We start from the raw sequence: 17,893 nt of genomic DNA, 5'->3' as shown, positions 1-17,893 counted from the left end.
CGGATGGGATTTGCAAGTACATGTAATCGCAGAGAGGGTAGGGGTGGGTTCTATCTACGTGACTTTACCGAAAGAACAAGAGAATATGAATCCTTTTTATAGAAATAAAGGGACATTTATAGCATAGTGTGGTCCTAAAAGCCTTGGTGGTGTTCACCGATTGCCACAAAATCACAAGTGTTCGCCTGAGTTTGCTTCTGTAAGCTATTGAGATTGCCACAGGATCACTAAACCGACCTCCCCCTCCGAGGATTAAAACCAAAACGTCGAGGTTTGATTCCTGAGCAAGGTATTTGGGTTAATTTACTGAACCCTAAGAACCACGCCAACATTCAAAACAACCGCGGGCAGAGGTAAGGCCCCCTCAAAACCAAGTTCAAATATCCCACAACGCACAGGCGACAGCGTGCGCGTCGGCGCTCGCGATTGGCGGACGAGGGAACCGCCCCCCCGCCGTTGTCCAATCGTAGGCGCCGTATCATCGGCGACGTGCATCCAGACTGGGGATTTAAAATAGTGCGTTTCTCGGGCTTTGCGCGTTGAAATGGCCGCGGGACTCCGACGAATTTGTTCGCGGCCGTCGACATGGACAGCTTCGTCGCCGTGAGGTTATCTGGCGAAAGTTCGTCTCTGCATGCGACGCATTGTGAGGCTTTTGCTGTTGTTGTTGGCGCTGTTGCCCGGCGAGACGATGTCGTCAAAATCGCGGCTGTTATAACGATGGAGGAGGAGGGGAGTTTGGGGTGTGTAGAGTTAAGTGGCCCAAGTGGATTGCGAGGGCACACAAGCCCGTTGTGTGTGTGTGTGCACACACATAAATAGCAACAATACTACAATAAACAAGCAAACAAACGTGTTACTGTTGACTCTCTACAGATGGAATTGCGAGTTTGTGCGCGTCGAGCGCTCTGCTGTTATCGTGAAACGAAACGTGGGTTCTTGGACAGTAATTAAGGTTGTAGCGTGGTGGTTTTTATTAAATTAATGACGTTTAACTTGAGCTTATTTATTGGAGATCGAAGCGGGACAGCCGTCCCTTTTGGGGATCGATAAAATAGGGAACCACTTGTTAGCGGGAGTCCTTTTTAGAATTAACTCATCCCCGTCATAGTAATGTGGAATTTCCACCACTGGGTTAGTGTGTGGGGTGGGGTGCCATACAGAAAAACACCGCCTTAGCCTAGTTTGAGCCCAGTGTTCATAGTTTATTAACTTTTTTTTATTGCAAATCACCACGGAATCTGTGTACAGTACGATACTTTATAATGCAGTAGCTGCAAGCGTCACACGTGGTTCTGGGTGTTGGCTCTCTTAAGCGAATTAAGCGAAGTTATTTGGTGATGTTGCGGTGGCAGTGGTGCCCCGGTACAATTAACAACTCCACATTCGTGAATAACGCCACTGTGTGTGGCCTTTTATATATGCAGTAGTATATAATGGGCAATGGTCCTTCTCCATAGCTCGTGGTTAGAGGCCAAAGAGGTTTAATAAGGGTTGGGGACTGCACCTGATAACATTGGAGCCTGATGAGAAGAAAATGTTGTATTGCGATTTCGATTTAAAGCTTTCGTGACTGCAGGGATTCATCTGCTTGGTTCTTTCGGTAAAGTCACTTAGAAGGGAAATAATAAAATAATAAAAATAAACAATAAAATAATTTTGACGACGTTTCGGCCACAACGCAAGCAGGCGTCCTGCTTGCGTTGTGGCCGAAACGTCGTGAGAATTATGTTATTATGTTTTATTTTTATTATTTTATTATTTCCCTTCTAAGTGACTTTACCGAAAGAACCAAGAAGATGTATTGTGATTATCAGTTTTTAAAAAGGCACGATTAGTTACCAAATACTAAGTACAAAGGTTGTTTTGTGTGCGTCAGCCCGGAACGTGAAGGAGTAAAAGTCATATCTAGAATTATCGATGCCAATGTTTGCACTTTTGTTACCTGTCTGTATGTGAGACGAACCCACATTTTTGTGTGTGCCACACATGGCCGCGGAAAACGATGATTTTGGCGTAATTGAAAAATAAAGATGATAATGAGGCTTTGACGACCCCACAATTAGTTTGACAATACTTCATAATATTGGGTTGGATTGTCCTGCAGGTATGATGGCAATTCTTTAAATACTCGGAAGTTGTCACGTGGACAAATACTCCAGTTGATTTAGTGGATAGAGCATTTTAATTATTGTACAGCGATGTTATGTAGTGTATAATACATGTTAAGTTATAGGTTCATGTTAGCGAGTTTATAGTAAAATTATATTGGAGTATATAACAAAAAATTGAGACTGCGTGTCAGACTCGCAACATTCTCTTTACATATCTTTTGCACTGTCTCCTTTTTAATTCTTAAAGTTATGTTCGTACATACCCATAACGTTATTTTAACGATACATATTTGTTTAATGTACATAAGTATAGTGTGCTCTTCAAGCTGCATCATAAATTCATTGTAAACCACTGTCAATTAATATTGTACTGGAATGTATTCACAGCTGAATACATTACAACACATTATTGATTTGAACAGTTTGCCAAATTCCATTAACCACTTGATCTTTGGAGTCCAAGGGATGTACTCAACCCCAGCATAGTAATGTGGAAACACACCTCTGCCTCAACACTGCAAAGTGGTAACGGATGAGCAGCACCGCACGGCTGTGCTGTTTTTTTAATTGTGTTTCTATCTTGAAAAAAAACACAGTCCGCCTGCAATAACATACACTTACTTGTGTGCTGGTATCAAGTGTCACTTGTCAGGTGAGATTTCAGAGGGAATTACATGAATCTCACATCGCACGGAATTGATACGACTTTGCCGAACGCCACGAGCTATGATTTAATGCAGTGCTTCACAACGTTTTTGGTATGATGGCCCCCAATCAAGAGCACTTACTGAGCCCACAATACACAAGTCCACGCCGTTAGTCAATGTGGCGTTTTAGACCTTTATTGTATGCTGTGTATTCTTGGAACCGCTATGTGGCGCTGACGTTCGTGCAAGTCGTGAGTATCATCAGACCATATGTAACACTACGCTGGTCGGTGAGAAGGAAGGTGGGAACCAGATGGAGTATAGAAAATAACGTACAGCAAATTTGATCCTTCTGCTCAGCATTCTGTCCAGCATTGCAGCACCACGGTCTAAAGCCTATAACACCTATTCTTAGGTTTTTTCGGTAAAGTCACGTAGGTAAAACATCAAAATTAATTAAAATAAAACAAATCACGACGTTTCGGAGGCAACACAAGTCTCCGTCATCAGGTGGGACCGTCAGGGATTACATCTTGAATCATTGCCTCACTTGATGCAGCTAATTCGGCTGTGACGGTCCCACCTGATGACGGAGACTTGTGTTGCCTCCGAAACGTCGTGATTTTTGTTTTATTTTATTTTATTTTCATTAATTTTGATGTTTTACCTACATGACTTTACCGAAAAAACCTAAGAATATGAATCCTTGCAGTCACGAAAGCTTCAAATCTAGAACCTATAACACCTTTCATGCAATGGTGGTCGCCCATACAAGCGCTATCAAAGCTAAACCTTTAACTTCGCTTTCAAAATTATAATGAGATTGGGTAAATTGTGGGTGTTTTGGTGATAGACTGTCTGCCTAATACTGGACTGTGATCACAACTCATTGCTTTCATCCTGCGGTGGATTTATGAAGGGTAATAAGTGTAAACATACTGTAGTGCTATTGGTGGTGCATTGTTAACAGTAATTAGAGCATTACATGAGTGAATTCAGTGAATTAGTGTATTTTTTTACCCAGTGATCTAAGTTCAAGGTCTGGCAAGTCAACTGAACTGATTCCTGGACCTCTGCCCCCCTTTACAAACTTGCACTGACCAGCGTGGTGAAGTATGTTCAAACAACCATCTTGACCCACACAGTACGGGGAAGCTATCATCCAGCATTGGATTCACAAAGGGCAGTCTATGATTTTTCATGTTTTTAATCTTCTGCAAACATGTAGATGTTGGCATGCAGCAATTTGGTGGAAACCCACTCAGGTATAGTGGTATGAGACAAATTAACCAACATGTAGGGATCCCCACTATCCAGATGTAATGAATGATTGTCGGATAACTCTGTTGCAGTACGACATTTTTTGTTTATGAACATGCAAAGATGTAAAATGCACACACGGCATCAACATTAATGTGCGCAGGCTGAACACATCACATGATGTGATTTGCGGTAGAATGTTACGTGGTGTATAATTGCAAGAAATAGTCTTGCAGGTTTTAAAAAAATTATTTGGTATTTTATTGCCCATTTAAAGTGTTTCTTGCACACAGGTTTTGAGCTCAAGAGCGCATGGTTGCTGCATCAGGAGACGTGGATTGAGCTGTTGATCATAATGTTCAACGTGGTCATCTTGTGCTCCCTCATCTCCATATCCCTCACCTTCTGGGTTTTCTCACTCATGCTCAACTATCACTATGGTAAGGAATGGGCTTTAGCCTTTATAACTGGACAGAGGGATTGTTCAGCATCAATATTTTGTTACTATAAACCTCGTTTGCTGCTTTCAGTTAAAATATGCTGTGGGTTTGTTGCATTTTGTTATTTGGCTCCTTGAGTTTGTTGCCAACAAAGACATTTACAATGGCTTGATAATAAGTAAATTAATCCACCTTTTCAACAGTAGGATACACAATTGGCAAAAATAATGAAATTGCAGAACAGAGGTTATTTTAGAAACCTTGGTGTGCACCGTATTAAAATGTGTTCAATTTATTATTCCTTATACCACTTAAGAATTGTTATCTTTCACAATTTTCTCGAATATATATTTTCTTACGTAATTAAGAACCTGTAGACATTGTATGCTTTTTTGTTCAATATATTTTTTTACATTGGCTGCTTCTGTGTGTAATGTAATAATGCGAGTTAATTAACATTTTCCCACCAGTATTTTTCATAATAATGACCATGTGTATATCGCTGTAATCTGGTTGTGTATTTTGCAATTCCAATAAAGAGTGAATTCAAAGGACCAGAAATGATTAATTTGATAGTGAATGCAAAATTTTGTGTCCCTTTATCTTCCACATGCAGTGAACCTGATAGAATATTAAACACGTCTGAAAAATGTTCTTAGTGTGTAATCGTTATTCCCAATATTTCAGTGACAACATGCTTCACACTTTTTAATAAATGAAACCGCATTTGGGGTGCCTCAGCGTGTGAACTTCACTGAACTGTGACGCAGGAACTTTGACTGTGTCTCCTTGGCGCTGGTTGCTCTCTGTGGTCATCCCATTATTCATCACTTACCGAGGGCTGCAAAAGAAAAGTCTGGATCGAAGCGGTGCCATGGCAGGTAAACTGCACTGCGTCTTGTCGGCACTGAAATACAAGAGTGGAAACGGATATTGTGACACATTGAGTATGACCCATTGTATACCTGTCACTTTTTGCATTCGTGCATTTTCTCTCTTGGGCTTCATTTTATTCCCATCGGCAATTTTAAGTGTATCGTGAATGCAGCTGAATTTACAACTGGAATACAATACAGTTCTACGTTCAGCTGCATTTGCAGAAAAAAGCACCACCTTTCATAACATATCCCTCACACGTGAAAAGGGTGTGTTTTATTATTTTTGCTTTATTTTGAACAAAATGCATGCGAGTCATGATGTATAGAAAAATTCCACCCAATGGTATCGAAACGTACACCTGCCTCTGTGTGTTACCTTGCGTTTGGCGGGAAGGGGTGAGTGGTGGCAAAGTTATGTTTATAAAAAAAACACTCAAATTATTCTTGCGATGATTGAAAATATGCTATATGCTGTCGTGTTTATGCTTCACGTTTGTTTGCGAATCGGTTAGCACATTTGTTTCGCGATGAAGTTTTAATTGACAGTTATTGTTTACATCTTGCTGTTTAATAGTTCCTAAAAAGGTATTTTCCTTAATTGAGGTGTTACGTTTTTAGTGGTGATCCGTTTCCCTTTCATATTATTTTCAGATGAAATGCATGGTTTGAATCGTATTGTGCAATAATTGTTTAAATTATTTTTCATGAAATGTTAACTTTTATTTTAGTGTAAGCATGAATGCAATTTTTGTAACTTATAATAGATTTTTGTATCGGGTCTCTTTATCTGAGTACAATGCCCACCTCTGCGTCGTACATCCTCCTCCACCCGACAGTAAAATATATAAAGTCACGTGAACAAACATGGCAATTTACTATTGGCACGTGAATAAACTTTAATAAATTTGTCTGTGTCAGCTGGAGGAGGGTGTCACATTGGCATTAAACTTTTGATTTCTTACAAAAAAATGATGAATCGTCAAACAATTAATATTTTTACACATTTAAAAAAAATATATTTTAAAATTTTTCTTCTTAGGATCTGCAAGCAGCATGAAATCTAAAAATACTTTTTCATGTGCCCAAGTGTTTCTCTGCTGACAGCCAACGAATGGAAATAAAAACCAACTGAAATACGCAGTGACAGTTGTGTCAGAGTAGCTCTACAACTTGGATAGAAATGCCAAAAGTTATCCCCTTCTGGCTTTCCTCAAATAATTGCATCTCCTTAGGAAGAGTTTTCCCCTAGAGGGCAGTGCCTCTCAACCAATTCACCTTTTCAGCTTGTGCCGCCGGAAAACAGATTGTTTGTCAGTCACAATCAATACAGTTGAACCAAACTACTCTGAATGGTCAATGTGGCTGTGTTAGCCCCCCCAACCTATGGCGTGATCTAGCAGTCTGTAAACCAAGGCTTGGGTTTTGTAAGCCGGCAATTCATTATGGAAGACGAACTGTAATTAGAAATTCATGAAAATGTCAATGTAATATCTGCTGCAGGGAAAATGGATGCTACCGTATTCTTGTTTCATGATTATGGTCATGCAGCTACTAATTTGCAGCTGCGTTCTGAGTTTAGTGAACACATTAAAATGCATTTTTGAAAAGCTGTTTTAATTTCGTGCACCACAGATAAGGTAGCACAATAATTAATTTGAATGAAGAGAATACATTGAGAATTTTCTACAGTTCACAAAGCAGTAATTTATACCCAAGGGGGAATATTTTTCTTATGTGTTTTGTTTGGTGGGTAATACTTAATGGAATTGCTTTTCCAGTCAATTGTCAACATTATTTCATCCCAAGATGAAGCAAATATAATATCTGAATATAAATTGTTAGCCGCTTATTCACCGTCTAGTATGCAAATTATGTTTTAATAGGATGAGAAATAAATACATTTAGTTTGCAGGTTATTCATTACAATAAATACAATTATAATACAGTTCTTAGAATGTCGACTTGTCTAATGCGATGTAGTTGGGGCATTCACTTTCATTACAACTTTCCAGTGCGCTAATTTTACTTAGGGACCTATTAACAAACTGCGTTTAATATGACTAAACCTTTTTCGATTTAAAGCTTTCGTGACTGCAGGGATTCCTCTTCTTCGTTGAAAGACAGCGTCCGAATGGTGTTCATTCGGACGCTGTCTTTCCGACAGCCCTGTTCTTCACCTGAGGACGGCTGCTTGCGTTGTGGCCAAAACGTCGTGAGAATTGTATTTTATTATGTTTTATTTTTATTCTTTTATTATTTCCCTTCTACGTGACTTTACCGAAAGAACCAAGGAGATGAATCCCTGCAGTCACGAAAGCTTTAAATCGAAATTGAATGTATAATCTCATATTCTTGTTTTTTATCTAAATGTAATTTGTCCTGTGGGTGTTTTGGAGTTGTTCCCAAAGCAGTAATGAACAATAACGATGACCGCTTTACTGCAATATGATTTATCCCAGGGCATTTTGAGGAATTGTCGTTATTCAGGGTAGTTATTTTTATCAAGAATAGATGCCTCTATGGTCCATTTTACTGTATTTTGTCTTTCTCATTTGCTCTGTATCACTTGTAATATTTTGTTCACACTATTAATCTAAACGTACAATGAATCATATATGCATACCGTTTGCATGTATTTTGAAAAAAATATTTTCAAATGCTGAATTTGATGCATTGTAATGCCTTATCGAGACTTTTTGTTCAGAATGCCCATTAAATTGGTGTCTCTTGTCCACAGCACTGATTGTCGGGTTTGTGTTAACATCTTCAAACTACTGCTTCTTTGCATCAATGCTGGTGTTTTATATGACCTCCTCATGGCTCACTAAGTGGAAGGGCGAGATAAAGAAACGGCTGGATCCTGAGTATAGAGAAGGTGAGTACACTCAGTTGATGGAGCAAATAAAACTGTAGCTGTTGCTCTAGAGGCTAAACTTAGAACGGTGACAAACATACGCAGTTACCCGTGGCAGGGCTGTTCCGAGACTCAATTCAGAACCAGTGATCCCTAGCGGGTTTAAAGAAATCCCCTTTGGCATATATGGCCAATAAGCTGCACTACCAGTGTACAAACAGTAAATGATTTGTGGCTTTGCTTGTGGAATGTTAAAACATGTTACAGGGCACTACGCTGATTCCCTGGGGCATAGGAACCGCAGTAACCTCAAGATAAATCTTTGTTCGGGTTTGCAGAGAGTGAATGTTATTAATTACAGAAGACGCGGTTAAATGATTGTTATAGACTTTGGCACGTTCATTGCCATAACATACTGGGGGTTGCATGAACCAGCTGTGTACATTTTAGCTGCAGAGATTTTCCTAAACACAAAAATATCCGGCACTTTTTCTTGCCCTTTGTGATGGGACAATACATACTGTGCCTCAAGGAAAGTTTGTTCCTGTTTCATTTTACTGGCCAGACTTTGGGAACCACAGTGTTAAATGTCAGCTTTTAACTGCAGGAGGGTGACCATCGAATCATGTCGACCGCAATTGTCCTTTGCGGTCTAAAGCAGTTTGGTCTCCACTACTTTTTAAAAATCAATGCTAATTTAATATGGCATAGGCAAGTTAATTCACATATTTCTTAGTGCATTGCTCCTTCCCTAATAGTGCGAACTTGGCAGCAGATGGTAATAAAACATCGCTTTTAAATCGCAAGCATTCGTAACGGGAATTTCATTGGCTTGTTATACAGCTTGGACATTTTTGATTTGCCATTCAGGTACTATATCTTGCTGTGAGTTGGAAGAAGTAAAAAAAATGTGCATGCTCTTCAATTATACAACTTGCAGACACATCGGGGTAATTATTTGAGCGAATGCTGCACAAAACCTTTGTTGCTGTGTTTGTTTCTTTTTAGGACATTTTTATTTGACCATTGCATCGCAAAAATAGTTTTCCTCTGCATGCTCATGCTGGTGATTGAAATTGTATTGATATAAAATATGAAATTGCATTTGATCTTTATTTTTGTTCTACCCATTGTGTTTTTGGAATATGCTAATAACTATTCCATGTAGGAATACAATGTTCATGAATATTTTCTGCCCATAAAAAAATGTTTCTGCCCTTAAGAATATGAAATAATGCGATCACGTTTAATTTGGTGACTCATTAATGAGCAAAAGGGCATTTGTGCCTTTGGGCGTATATTTATATATTGCACAACAAATGTGTGTGTTATGTCCACATGTCCATGGAATGACAGTGGTTAGCGTATTGTGCTACAAACCCTTTAACGTGCGATTGGTTTCCCGGCCATGGCTAACATCTCGCAAATTGTATCAGAACATTTTCTGAGCCTTCCCGAAGCCGATTCAGCCTTAAAGGAATACCTGATGGAGTGTGTAAACAGCACTGGGGAGACTAAAGGTGGCTGGGTGTGGTGATAGTCACACCACCACATCTTGTGGTGGTGTGACTAGAAGATCTTGTGGTGAGGGGTGTCATAGTGGCGAGATGTTAACTACCTCTCTTGGTATACAGGAGGTCGTGGGTTTGATGCCGACCCACCTGATGCCTGCTATATATTTGGAGTTTGCACATTCTCCCTGTGGTTGCGTGGATTATTCTCCGGGTCTAGTTTTTCCCTCAACATTTTCAGTATTTGTCTGCTATAAATGTCCATGATAAGCCACTTCGTTGAGCCATCATTTGTGGCCAGGTCACTTCTGAAAAGAGCTATAATGTAAAGCTCAGTGGGCCTTACCTGGTAAAATAGAAAAATAGTATCTTTTGCCACGTCGGCCCTAATAGGTGCTACCTAACATTATTTTGCCCCAACAGTCTATAAAGCCTACGTAGGGGGAAATCTTTGTCTTTTTGTGTGCACATGCAACCACATGCCTACGCTGCTGTTCCTCTGCAGGCGGACAACGCAACTGGGTTCAGGTGTTCTGCAACGGCGGCGTTCCCACCGAACTGGCGCTGCTCTATGTGATCGAGGTTGGGCCCGGGCAGCTGCCCATTGACTTCTCGTCGCACTACTCTGCCTCGTGGCTCTGCCTGGCACTTCTGGGGGCCCTCGCGTGTAGCTGCGGCGATACGTGGGCCTCCGAAGTAGGGCCGATTCTGGCTCGCTCGTCGCCGCGCCTTGTCACCACGGGCTGCAAGGTGCCCCCTGGTGAGTGTGCCGGGTCCGCAACCCCTTTCCCACGTGACTGGTCGACTATATTTACCAGTAACTGTACAGGACTCTTAATGCCCCATGTCAGACCCGGCTCGGTTGTGAATTCAGTTTTGTATCATTCGATTGCAAGTCTTTTCTTCTTGTTGAGGTTCTTCGTCCAATACTATAATTATATTTTATTTACAGCCCTTTTGTCAATCCACTGCTGGATGAGGGCTTTTCTAGTCCACGTGGCTTATGCGGTTATTTGACTGTGGTTCATCACGCTGGTCAGTGCGAGTTGGCGATGGGAGGGAGCATGAATGTCGGAGCATAGAAGTACAGTAATGTATGTTATTGCACTCTGCCCACTGCTGTCCACCTCGGCCCAATGTACGCCATGATATACTGTCCCCTTTTTCGCGAGTACCTGTGAACATCTTTTTCTTTTGTATAGCAAGTTCTGTACTCTGCGTCAACGTCACTGCTTCCCCGCCTCTCCAGCAACCCACACCACATGAATGTTTGGACTTTGTAATTGATCGAGCAGCAGTACAGTGGTTGCAACACAGTGGCGAGTTCGATTCCTGGCAACGGCTAACATCGGTGGCGAGTTCTATTTCAACTGGTCTTGGGCACCTCCATCGCCAACCTGCACTGACCAGCGTGATGAAGCGTGGTCACAACCCCCCGCGACTTGCACAGTGTCAAATAGGCTGCACCTCCGACGAGCAAGTTTGGCTACGTAAAGTGCAAAATAAGTTTTACACGCATATAGCCCTCGCCCAGCAGTGAATGGATAAAAGGGCTGTACATGTACAATCGCTGCATCCACGTGATGACCGTGCACCTTCCCACGCAGGCACCAACGGCGGTGTGACAGTGGTGGGGCTACTCGCCAGCCTGTGCGGTGGACTGTTGGTGGGGCTTGCCTTCTTTGTGACGCTCACTGCCTTGAGCTCGCGAGAGCTCGACCGCGTGCCCTCCCAGTGGCCGCTCATTGTCTACGGTGGTGTGGCCGGTCTCCTGGGATCCCTGATCGACTCGTATCTCGGTGCCTCCATGCAGTACTCGGGTAGGTGTGCGTGTCCAGTCGGGCTCCTTTGCTGTCCTCCCCGTAGCCGTGCGCAGTTTACTTTGACGAGCGGTAGTGCATCTCGGAGGCTGCCGAATGGCTCGGAGTTCAGAGCGCTGAGCTGGCTCTGCTGAGATCTTGGGTTCGAATTTAGGAAGCCGCCTGTAATTAAAAGTGGGTTCTCAAGTGTAGTGATTTTATGGTCTCTCACCCTGATCACCAGTGACTGTACACAAAAATACTGAATTTGGCAACATTTCAGCTCGTGTAAAAGTGTCCACCCATTGTGCGGACTAAAGCTCACTTGTGATATCAGCTTCTATGGTCTACAACACAAATGGTTGCACTGCTCTGTGAGACATCCAAATGGATGCTTTGTCTCATTATATGGCAAGCGATGGCACAGTCAGAATCAAATGGGTTAAAAGATAAAAAGAGTGGCAGTAGATCTCAAAGTGCTTGGACCAAAGGAGCTTGCACTCCTGAAGGTGAATACATTGTTTGGCGCGGCTTGAAAAGACGTAGGTGCTCCTGTGACTCGCCAGGAAAGCCTTTTGTACTTCTCTCCGGTGCTGTCAGCAACAGAGTTCACTTTTCAGCCTTTGCCAAAGAGGGGGAGGTGTTGATCTCCTCACCTTGTACGTAGCTGGGATGGTATTGACATGGGAGGCAGTCTTTGAAGTGTAGTTTGGAGAGGCCATGGTTTTCCACTTTGGCACTGTTTGTGCTTTTTAGCTGCTATGCCACTTATAGCAAAGATGTGTGATTGAAGGTCACGATGGTCTTTTTGTAGTGCATATTTGTGTGTGTGCGCTTGCACATCATAACCAAGACGCTTCTTAAAGTGGTTTTACAAAACATTTCAACGCCATAAACGTATACAACTGTAACAAACTTTCTTCTGCAAAGTCTCTCTGCTGTCCGTGAATTCATTTATTTCCCTCCAGTTCTTTTGCTGCCTTGCTTTATCCACGTCTCCTCTCTGCCCTACTTTTATTTATTACGCATCGACTCGTATGCAACAGAGGCTTACGACGAATCGCCCTTTCAGCTTTGTGACGTGTGATCAAACCCTATCGAGTCGTGACGGTGCAACCGATTTTAAAATCGATTTGTGTCGCTAAGACTCGGCAGTAAAACGTGTACATGTCTGCGCAGGATACGATGAGCACCGCGGCGTCGTGGTCAATGTGCCGTCAACACAAAGCAAGCACATCTCTGGAAGGCCAATCTTGGACAACAATGGTGTGAACCTCATTTCTGCTGTTATAGTTGCTGTCATGTTCCCAGGATTTGCGTGGGCATTCTGGCCCCGTCGCTAAACAATCCGTTGGCGTGACGAACACTTGAAGGACTGTAATGGTGCGAGGGGTATACAGTCAGCAGAGCTTTGAGGATGAAGATGCTTACAAAATAGCTGCACCACCAACCTATTGTTAGTCAATTAAAATGTGTACCAATCGCATTGTGATTTTGTGTTAGAAGTCTCGATGATTTGTACCGTGCATATCCTAGTACAATTCTAAGTCAAGTTTGTGGCCTTTGCAAGTGGTTGACCACCCGTTGTACCAAGTCAAACCATTTGGTTATAGATACTCTCAAGTAGAGAGGGGTGGATTAACAGACATTTAAACTGAATTTGCCATAAATAAGTAACTGCATTTGCAGGATCGGTTGTAACAAAGATTGAATTAGAAGCCAATCGAACTGCTCACACTATATGGAGCGTTTCAATATTATAACCTCTAGTGTCAATGTACCTGTTATAAGCATATACTGATGGAGTATTGAAATACTCCTGATAAATGGTAGGTGCAGCTTTTTAAAGCTTATTTTTCTCAAAACATTTCAAATGCCCCTTATAATACATAATTTTTAGGGATCTGTAATTTTTAGCCTAATAATAATTAAGAATTTCATTTATATGGCTCTTTTCAGCAGCGTGGTACCGGCAGATTTGCCTCCAGAGCTGACATGACCATGTGTGTGATTTATCTTTTTCAAAGACCACTCTGTCAACTTCAGTTTTCACTACAGCACTTGTCAGCATTTGGACCTAAATTCTTGATAAAAAAAACCTTAGTCAACAATAAATTGGTGCGTCTTGACAGCAGCTCAGCCACACTATTCCAGAGACGACTTGCGATTTGAATTCAGGTAGATGCCACTTTATATTTATACATTTTTCACAGCATAAAATTGGGGAAAAAACAATCCTTTGTTTGCGTATAGTGATGTGGAAATTCTGAAACGTTATCATGGCTTAACATTTCTTGGAGGGCCATTTCTTGTACATTACACGTCAGCTGATTGTAAATGGCCATTGCCAGGTATGGTTCTTACGCGTGAATCTCGTGCATGGCAGATGGGCCAGTTCTGACTGCAAGCCATTGTAGGTTGCTTTGTGAATTAACGGGCCTCTCCTCCGATTCGCACTCCAAGGTGTACGGCACTTAATAACTTCCTTACCAACTTACCATTACTACCACTGCCACCTCTGACACTTTTTGCATTTACTAATTTTTTCTGCATGTATCCTTGTTCTTAAAAAAATAATAAGGCAATGGTGGTTCAGCTATTTGGTAAATATTTTGAGTGAGCCATCTCTTTGCAGAATAGCTTGTAGAGGACAAAGTCAAGCTTGGGGAACAAGGCCTGTACAATACTGAGGATGTTGGCTGCTGTTAGAGATCCTTGAGTTGTTGGTGATTGGTTACGGAGCTCTGGGAGGGCTTTAAGACTTAGGTCTGAATCTAAAGTAATTCATGTCATTTATCATGAAACTATTATGATGGATGGGGGCAGAAATAGCTGTTTTCACGTACAAATGCAGTGGAAATATCTAAACATTATTGACGAGGTATAGAGGGAACAGCAATGTCGAATATATATTCCTCGTTGAACACTAATTCTTACCTATTTGCCTTGACAATCTAACTGATTTTTTTCCCTCCAGTAGTAAAGATGCTTATCTTTCATCTCGGTGATGTATTTGCTTTAGCTCTTGCGTGTAATCCAAATTTCTCACGGAGCTTAGTTCTTCCCATGAGTGGCACCCTTCACACCGTGGATAAAATAACATACAGCCCTTTGCCAATCCACTGCTGAATGATAAAGGCCTTCTGCCGTCCGGTCGCCGGGTTAATGCTGAAGTGCGCCAATCGCTGCCACTACTCCCCATGGATAAAATAAGTTCATGGCAAAGCAGAATATTGTTATTGAGTAGCAAAGTGTTTATATTGAAGTCCAGTTAATTTTGCTTTGCGTGCACAAGAAAGGATGTTATTTCTTTTTTCGTGTGCATTAAATAGAGTTGCTGCGTCTGCAGCAAATAAATATATGAAAGTGTTTATCAAAAAATGCTGTTTAAACAGTTAGATAATACGTTTCTTTGGACTTTATGTCTGGTTTGCACATTGATATAACGTTGTTTTAATATACTTTAATTGCGTTTACATGCACTATGCAGAAATGCAATCGTTTTTTGTACTTGGATTTACACATGATTGCAAATGTTGGTTGGTAGAGACCAACATAATTCCTATTTTCAGGCTTAAATACAGTTTTTTAGGCTTGCTCAAAATTACGTTGATTATCGTCAGGGCATTATCATCGAATGCCTTGCAGGGTTTCCCTGAGGGAGTATGCATGGTGCGTCGTGGACTGCTAGAGGTGCATTTTATTGAGCGACAGGCCCCCCTTGTGCTTTTCAGGGAATTATGGCAAAGGCCGACAGTGCACATAGAAGATAATTGTCATTTTCTCTTGAGAAAACGTATTCCTCACTACAATAAAGGAGCATTTTCTTCTGAATCAAATGATGTTGGTTAGAGTTCACTTTCTTGAGCTTGTTCTCTTAGTTGGAACCTTTCCTGGCATACTTTATTTGTTTCATGCATTAGGCCACATTCTTGTTAACCATTCGAAGTGTTTTTTTTTCCGTATTGCATATGGCTTGGATTTAAATCCTTTTGAATGGGGAAAAAATTATTGGGGCACAATGCGACTGATAAAGATGAATCTTATCAAGCTCTACAAAGTACACCGCGCCTCTTGTTCATGCCATGGCTGATGCATATTGCAGTCTTCCAGTGTCGTAACGAGGCTGTAACCGTTTCTTTTTGCACTCTGCTGCACATACACACGGTACGTTCACTTAATCTTGAACTGGGTCATGCACCAAATTTCGAGCACGTGCCCCATACGGATTTCAAATGTTTTTTATTTGTTCACAATGGGATTGTGCACGGTCTCACTTTTTTATGCTTGTGTGCATTTGCTCAAAGCCATATTATTAAACGTTGGACTTGTTTTATTTGACCACATGGATGCAGAAACCACGCACATTGATTTTACGTTTTCTTGTCAATCTTAAGTAAATATGCTTTTACGTAAAAACTGGAGACTGCTACTTCGATGAATGTCTTGACGAAAAATGTTATGTTTGAATAAAAATAAACTGCACTGATAAAAAAAATGAATCGACTTTGTTTATTTGAATCGAGATGCCTATTAAAATTAGTTACACATGCTTTGAAGGCAGTTGATTTTATTTGTGATTGGCACATTTTATCAAGGTAAATTTGCACCAATTCAGCAGTTCAGAACCAGGATCAGAATATCTATCTTAGAGAAATCTGATGAGCTATGAAACTCTTTTTCACAGATGCCCAGCAGTTCACTTCCAGGAGGCAGATGCTATATGTTTATCTTTCCACGATTACTGACATTTGGGCACTGCCAGCCTGCTAGGAAGGGGTCAAGTTCTGACCCTGAAATAGAACCAGGGCCTCGGTCTGTGGTCCCAATGCTTCATCAGGCATGAGGCCCTGGGCTCAGGCAGGTAGCCTGAATCTTGGTAATAAAAGGCAGCGATAATGCACTTTATAAGGCTTTTTGACCATGGTGATGTTGCACACTTCTACAAAATGTTATTGAGTTTGACATCGTTTTGCTGCCGAGAAGGTAACGTTATTGCGCATTAAATACTTGCGGGAACAAACGTATGTTCACGATTTTTCTTGTTAGAACGTTTTCCAAATGTGCCGTTAATACGGATGCAGTTGGGAAGTTGAACCCCAGCGTGACGTGGAGCATGTTACCTCGTTTCAGCACCTGCCCTGCGACTGGGTCTATCGTGGACCCAGCTCGGTGTGCAGCACAGATCAATACGTGAGTCCAGGGACCCCAGGCCTTCATGGGATCATCGATTTGACTCCGTAGAGTTGCCATGGAAATGCCTATTCTTGAGCCCAGCCACTTTTTTTTTATTTTACCACGTAAGGCCCACTGAGCTATATACAGCTTTTTTTCAGAAGCGACCTGGCCACATGATAGCTCAATGAAGTGTTTTATGTGGAAATGTATAGGAGCCAAATACTTTAAACGCGTGTTGATTCTAAATGTGGAGGGAAAAACCGGAGGACCCGGAGAATAATCCACACGACCACGGGGTGAGACCTGAAAATTCCAAATATACATGCGTTGGAGTCGGGATCAAAGATTCCCCCCATATAGCCTTAGACTGTAGGGACAAGCACTGTTAGTGAGAACCTATGAAGACCAGAACCGTACACGAGGGGGGTGGGTGGCCAGCACCACGCCTGGCCGCCTTTGTCTCCTCAGTGGCGATGTTTACACATTTCACCAGGTACTCATTTGAGGCCCAGGACCGGTTCAGATAACCGTCACTGGTGTTGGCTGTGCGAGAATCGAACACGGGTCGCCAGGTTCGTAACGTCGCATGCTAACTGGGATTGAACCCACGGCCTCCTGCATACCGGGCGAGGGAGTTAACATTTCGCCACCTGGGTGCCACCGCGTGTGTAAGCACCAGGCCAGCACGGTTTCCACTGGCCATCGAATGATACGTTGACGGAACTCGTGCAAGAAGTTGATGTTGGCTGAGTACATATGCAGTGGTGATAGCACAAAATAGGAAACCTGGACATTTAAATACAAAAGTTACAGGTCTCACATATGAAATAATAATTCAGTGTCCTGAATAAACACAATGTTGTGGGGTTTGCTTCATTGTGTGTTGTACATACATCTGCACACGTTAAAACCATAGTCCCAAGCTGTAGAGAAATTGTATTCATGTATTGCAGTGATTTTGCTTATGACGATGTTTTTGTTATAAATGTTGCTCAATTTATTACAGGCTGACACACTGGTTAAGTAAGGTTGTATATATTGTCCTATTTGCTTGAGACTCGTAATTTTGTTCAATCATGACGATTTTGCACAATGTATGTGCAGCAGAACCACAATATTGGTTCGGTGAGGTCATATGGGTCACGTAAATTGTCAAAAAACCATAGGTCGAGCAGGCAAATTTCCTTGCGTAAATGTTCCGAGTTAAAGTTT

The 17,893-nt window shown here is 41.7% G+C and overlaps 1 protein-coding gene across 4 annotated transcripts; it reads left to right on the top strand.

Annotated features, from left to right (window-relative positions):
• Positions 1-506: 506 nt before the first annotated feature.
• TMEM19 (transmembrane protein 19) lies at positions 507-16,089 on the top strand. Of its 4 annotated transcripts, none has more exons than XM_078863599.1 (7): positions 507-622; positions 4,315-4,461; positions 5,232-5,342; positions 8,077-8,214; positions 10,210-10,464; positions 11,312-11,524; positions 12,683-16,089. In XM_078863599.1, exons 1-7 carry the CDS (start codon positions 586-588, stop codon positions 12,844-12,846), a joined length of 1,065 nt encoding a protein of 354 aa, XP_078719725.1. In that variant the 5' UTR covers positions 507-585; the 3' UTR covers positions 12,847-16,089. The 4 variants fall into 4 exon arrangements, with proteins under 4 accessions (XP_078719725.1, XP_078719726.1, XP_078719724.1 ...); XM_078863600.1 differs by having other exon boundaries at positions 507-646; positions 5,301-5,342; XM_078863598.1 differs by having other exon boundaries at positions 507-646.
• The last annotated feature ends 1,804 nt before the right edge of the window (positions 16,090-17,893 follow it).

This window comes from Lampetra fluviatilis, chromosome 16, assembly GCF_964198595.1.
Source record: "Lampetra fluviatilis chromosome 16, kcLamFluv1.1, whole genome shotgun sequence".
Taxonomy (NCBI): domain Eukaryota; kingdom Metazoa; phylum Chordata; class Hyperoartia; order Petromyzontiformes; family Petromyzontidae; genus Lampetra; species Lampetra fluviatilis.
Note: the sequence above shows the minus strand (reverse complement) of the source record. Positions and strands in the feature narration are given on the sequence as shown.